Source organism: Podarcis bocagei (assembly GCF_964188305.1).
Source record: "Podarcis bocagei genome assembly, chromosome: 13".
NCBI lineage: Eukaryota > Metazoa > Chordata > Lepidosauria > Squamata > Lacertidae > Podarcis > Podarcis bocagei.
The window spans coordinates 42,646,217-42,652,333 of NC_138138.1; the positions used below are offsets into that span (position 1 = coordinate 42,646,217).

Here is a 6,117-nt window from a genome sequence, read left to right on the forward strand (position 1 = left end):
GTCCGGGAAGGCAGGCAGGGGGGAGCAAAGACTTTCGCCCCCCGCCCGCCTTCAGAAGAGGTCCTGGACCTCTTCTGAAGGCGGGCGGGGGGGCGAAAGTCTTTGCCCCCCCGCCTGCCTTCAAAAGCCGTCCGGGAAGGCAGGCAGGGGGGGAGCAAAGACTTTCGCTCCCCCGCCCGCCTTCAGAAGAGGTCCTGGACCTCTTCTGAAGGCAAGCGGGGGGCGAAAGTCTTTGCCCCCTCGCCTGCCTTCAAAAGCCGTCCGGGACAGCGGAGAAAGGCGCTGCCTTTCTCCGCTCTCCCGGGAAGGCAGGCAGGGGGGAGCAAAGACTTTTGCCCCCCGCCCGCCTTCAGAAGAGGTCCTGGACCTCTTCTGAAGGCGGGCGGGGGCGAAAGTCTTTGCTCCCCCCCGCCTGCCTTCAAAAGCCGTCCGCGATAGCGGGAAGCTCTTCCCTGCTATCCTGGACTGCTTTTAAAATGCTGGCGGTGGGGAGCAAAGCCTTTCAGCCCCCGCCGGCCTTCCTGGACCTCTTCTGAAGGCCGGAGGGGGGGAAAGGCTTTGCTCCCCACCACCAGCATTTAGAAGAGGTCGCCGGAGATTTCCCTATGGGGTTTCGTCTTGCGAAGCAAGCCCATAGGGAAATTCGTCTTGCGAAGCGCCTCCAAAACAGAAAACCCTTTCATCTTGCGGGTTTTCCGTCTTGCGAGGCATTCGTCTTGCGGGGTACCACTGTACATTTCAAAAAACTTAACATATTTTAGCATTTTGTCCTTAATTTTTCTATTTTCCTCTTCTTCATTTTCCATTGGCTGCTCTTTTTCAATTCCTGCTAAACTATTACATAAGCATAGCATATTCCCAAATATCAAGAAGAGTTACTCGTCACTTTGTGAGCCCACATAAATCTTTAGTTATAAATCAATAATACATACATACAACCCATCTCCCCCACTGTTTTTCATAGAAAAATATCTGACTGGTTCTAATATACACAAACTCCTCTCTAGTCCCAGCATTCCATTACAGCCCAAAGGCTTTAAGTTTATATGTTCTCTGTCCTATCCATATGCCCATTATTTTCTCGTCCTCCCTAATCTTTCTTGCAAGTACTTCAAATACCAGATTGAATAGTAGTGGAGATAAGGGGCATCCTTCTCTTGTAGCTTTTTAAAATTCAGATATGATTCTTTTTCCTTACAAGCTGATCTCTACTGTTCAATTCAGGCCTCAGGACAATAATGTACAATTTGGGGAAGAAGATGCAGCCCAGCAAACCCACACTAGAGGCTAAAATGGAGAAGATCTCCACAGCCACCATGTATTTTCCTTTGGTGCTCAAGTAGGTGGGGACAAAGGACAGCCAAACACTGCAGAACACTAACATACTGAAGGTGATGAGCTTGGCTTCATTGAAAGTATCAGGCAGCTTCCGGGCAAAGAAAGCCACAGTGAAACTGATGATGGCCAGAAGACCCATATAGCCCAGGACAGTATAAAACATGAGGGCTGATCCTTCATTGCACTGCACAATGATTTGGGTAGTCTGTGAATGCATGTCAAACTCTGGGAAGGGAGGAGAGGTTGCCAACCACAGTGCACAGATGCCAGTTTGAATAAGAGTGCAAAGGATGATGACTGACACTGCCAGCCTCTTCCCCACCCATTTCCTCATCCTGTTTCCTGGCTTGGTGGCCATGAAGGCCAGAACCACAGTGATGGTTTTTGCCAGGACACAAGAAACAGCAAGACAGAAGACCATCCCAAAGACTGTTTGACGGAGAAGGCAGGTCACCTTGCCAGGCTTTCCAATGAATAGGAAGGAGCACAGAAAGCAAAGCAATAGGGAAATGAGGAGGGTGCAGGTGATGTTCCAGTTGTTGGCCTTGACTATGGGAGTCTCCTGGTTTTGAATGAAGATCCACATCACCACTAGTGTGATCAGAGAAAGGAACAGAGCAAATGAAGCCAGAATTATTCCCAAGGATTCTCCATAAGCCAAATAGACAATATGCTTAGGAATGCAGTGGTCGTGGTTCTTGTTTGGATGCTGGTCCTCAGGGCACTTGTTGCAGTGGTCTGCATCTGAAAGTTATAAGTCTTGAGAATGTAAAAGTGCAAATGAATCTCCTTAAAACTAGAGGGCATTAACTGCTTAATACATCTTTGGATCTATTTCTCCAGAAAAAGAGGAATGGAATGCTTCATTCCTTTATAGAAGAACTGGCATGATAACCCTAATTTAGATTTTTTTGGGTATAATACAGGGATGATAGTGGCACTGAATTATTCAATTTATTTGGTGTTAGCTATAAGGAACAGCACACATTCTTCCCAGAATATTATTTGGCACGTAGTATCATTCATGCAAAATAGGAAATTTAAATGAGATTATAAAATTTAATCCTAATTGTTTTAATCCTAATTGTCTCTAGTGTGCTGGCATCTACTCTTTGGAACCCCCTCCTATCACTCAGGACTCATCTCTGTTACCTTTTCAATCCCTATTGAATTTCTTCCTGTTCCAGTAATCCTTTTAAATCAGGATTTTATCCAAGTCTGTTTCTGAATTGAAGTTATTATTTTTGAAAGCACATTTAGTTATTTTAATAAATAAATAAAATAAGTAAATAAATGTCTTCACTTGGTTATTGACTAGAGAAGCCTTTCTCAACCTGTGGGTCCCCAGATGTTGTTGAACTACAACTCCCATCACCCCTAGCTAGCAAGGCCAGAGCTCAGGGATGATGGAAGATGTAGTCCAACAACATCTGAGGACCCACAAGTTGAGAACCGCTGGACTAGAGAGAGAGAAATCTATAGCACAGATCACTGTCCAAATAGCTCAATGTGTGCATAGACTCTATGAAACATCTGACGTGATATGAAATTATCTGTATCCACATCAAATAAATAGTGTAATGGTATAAGCAGTAAGTGATGAACACGCATGTGTAAATCAGCCCTTTGAGACCATTTAATATTACTGGACTCTGGACTCATGGAAGTGTGAAATCTCTACTTACCCATCAGTTTTGAAACTGTTCCTTCAGAGCACTGAGAACAATCATGGCAACAAATCTGTTTCCCCTGACGCAAAATCCTACTGTGTCCAGGACGGCAACTCTCAACACACGTGGATTGTGGTAGGTTCTATTAATATCCAGAAAGAATGGATTTACATTGTAGACCAATGATGAGCTGACTTTCAAATGGCAGGTTTCTTAATTTGACCTGTCCCATGTCAGGAGACAAAGGTTCTTAAGAGCAGAAGCAGTAAGGCAAGGCTTACAAGGCCTATACAAACAGATGCAAACTACTTTCTCTTTTAGCTTGCATATTGAGTTTTATCCCTTTTTGCACAGTCACTCAGTCACAACTAATCCTGACTCATTTCTAGAATTTTCATCCCTCAGATGTTCCATCACATTCCTTGGCTTATTACTTTCTCTATCTCAAATGCTTCCTTCATCTCCATTTTCATGTCAGCTTCAAACCTCATATTAAACATGCAATGCTGTCAGACCCTTGGGCACCTTTGTTTAGTATCGCAACTCTGATGGGCTTCAGCTCAAAATGGTTGCAGTCAGAGCTCCCTGCCCCCAGTCTCTGCAGATGTGAAGCAGACGAAGCATCATTTTGGGGGAAGCAGTATTGTGGGCTAAATTTCAACCCTTAGCAAACCAAATTTGGCCAATGGGCAGAAGATTCTTGCAGACCAATTGGGCACCAGGGGAAAGCTACATTTGGCCAGCATGGCAGATGTTTTCCCCACCTGCTATAATTGTATTATTTAATATCCCTATGCACCAGTCATATTTTCTATTCAATCTGTTGTCTTTAATTTTATTAGGATTAGTTAGGATTTCTGCATGTTTTGGAACCAGGACAAGCCACAATTTGGCCTTTGGTCTATCGTCAAACTTAAAGCACAGGAAAATGATAGTCCTCCCCACTTGGTTAAACTTTTGATTACATTCAATCACATTTCTATTGATGATGGGGTTTTTCCCTGCAGAAGGCAGTGGGCCTAACATTCCAACATGGACTCTATGGGTGGACTTATTGGATAACATGACTGTACTGGTAACATCTAGCCCAGGCATCCCCAAACTCGGCCCTCCAGATGTTTTGGGACTACAACTCCCATCATCCCTAGTTAACGTGACCAGTGGTCAGGGATGGTGGGAGTTGTAGTCCCAAAATATCTGGAGGGCCGAGTTTGGGGATGCCTGATCTAGCCAATTGCTAGATTGGCTGGCTAGCTGTCAGAGGACACATCCCTTGTAGATATATTTGCTGTAAGTGTGTTTGTGTCTATGAATGAGAGCTCTCTACCTTTGTTTTCTCAGCTGTATTCAATAAACATTGCATTTTGAATTCTCCCCATATAAGGTTATCACATGATTATTTCAGGTTGTGCAGAGATTGAGTATATTCCCAACAATAGTAGCCCCATGGTCTAGCTAGCCACTTGTCAGCAGAGGTAACAACATCCTTCAGCCTTGCTTATTTTTTTTTATATCGCTCAGACCATCTCTGGTTCAAAGAGGTTCCAAGCAGGTTTTTAAAAGGATTTCTGATGCTGATTCTTAAAATATCTGCACAGTATGACCTTTAAACCATTCCTTGGTGGAATCAGGAACAGCCAGATTTGGTCCTGGACCCATAAAGAGATCAGTAGGCTCTGGAAAATAATAGTAATTTTCACCTGCTTAAACTTGTGGTTCCACACAACAGCACTTCCATTGATGGTGAATTTCTTCCCTTCAGGAGCCTGTGGGTCCACCCTTCCAACACAGACTCTATGGATGGACAGATTGGAAAAGGTGACAGTGTTGACAATATCATATCCAGTTGCCAACTCTCCATTTTCATCAAAAAATATTTCTTCCCCAGCACTATTGTTGAAGTGGATGAGCTTCAGAAAGGAGTGAAGCTTGATTGGAGGAGGAAAGACATGAATTGAGGCTTTGCTCTCTTTCTTTCAAGCAAAGAAGAAGCATTCCAACACTCTATTCAACTTAGCAATATTCACAGTGGAGTGGATTCAAAAGCACCATCATCTTGCTTCACATAAAATGGAGTCTCTCCTTCACTGGATACCTCCCATGTGACCAATGTTAGCCAATCACATAAGAACTACTAGAGAACTCTCCAGAATTCATTTACCAACCAATCCACTTTAAACACACAGCAATGCATATTAGGGACGCGGGTTAGGGAGGTTCATAAAAAAATAAATAAAAAAAATGCCTGCTCCAAAGGTCTTATCTCAGTACACTAGGGATTATAGAGCTCTATCTGAAATTTCATGCATATCAGTTAATACACTGACCCTGCTCCATTGGATTCAAATTTCAGCCTTCACAACATAGGAAAACAGCCAAGTAAACAGCTATTTTTGTGGAGGAGGGTCGAGATATTAACTGATATGCATGAAATTTCAAAACTTTAAGCAACTTTTGCTTAAAGTTGCATTCAGTTAACTTAGCCAACCAACCAACCAACCAACCAACCAACCAATCAATCAAAAAGCAAATAACATATTTTTAAAAACAAATCTAAAGAGTTACTTTTTGCTATCACCCAGAAGTGACTGGCAATGATAGGACTGGCAAATCTCCCATTGACCGAGCCTGGAAAAGTGAAGGCTATGGTGTAGATATCTCATATCTTGATGTCAGAAAATGTGACTGATTCTGGTGTTTAAGTTAAAAGTGGACATGCTTCCTTCCCCTACCTCCAACCTTCCAAATGTTTTCAATTACAATTTTCACAATTTATTATCATTTGTCATAAGGGCTTGTGGTGATCAAAGTTGTAGTCCAAACACCACCAGGTTAGAGAAATTGCTGTAGAAAAATTCAAAACTTTCAAAGAAACAGCTCATCATAAACCAAGGATTGAGAGAGAAAAGAAGTCTGACGGGGAACCGGGTTCGTGTCTCCGCTCCTCCACATGCAACTGCTGGGTGACCTTGGGCCAGTCACACTTCTGTGAAGTCTCTCAGCCCCACTCACCTCACAGAGTGTTTGTTGTGGGGGAGGAAGGGAAAGGAGAATGTTAGCCGCTTTGAGACTCCTGAAGGGGAGTGAAAGGCGGGATATCAAATCCAAA

General features: G+C 43.4%; 1 protein-coding gene across 1 annotated transcript; it reads right to left on the reverse strand.

The window, feature by feature from the left end:
- Nucleotides 1-738: 738 nt before the first annotated feature.
- LOC308571637 (vomeronasal type-2 receptor 26-like) lies at nucleotides 739-5,052 on the reverse strand. Its single transcript, XM_081167271.1, has 3 exons — nucleotides 4,709-5,052; nucleotides 3,024-3,150; nucleotides 739-2,082 (listed from the first exon to the last, which is right to left on the reverse strand). The coding sequence occupies exons 2-3, from the start codon at nucleotides 3,025-3,027 to the stop codon at nucleotides 1,175-1,177; spliced, it is 912 nt and encodes a 303-aa protein (XP_081023397.1). The 5' UTR covers nucleotides 3,028-3,150; nucleotides 4,709-5,052; the 3' UTR covers nucleotides 739-1,174.
- Nucleotides 5,053-6,117: the final 1,065 nt, after the last annotated feature.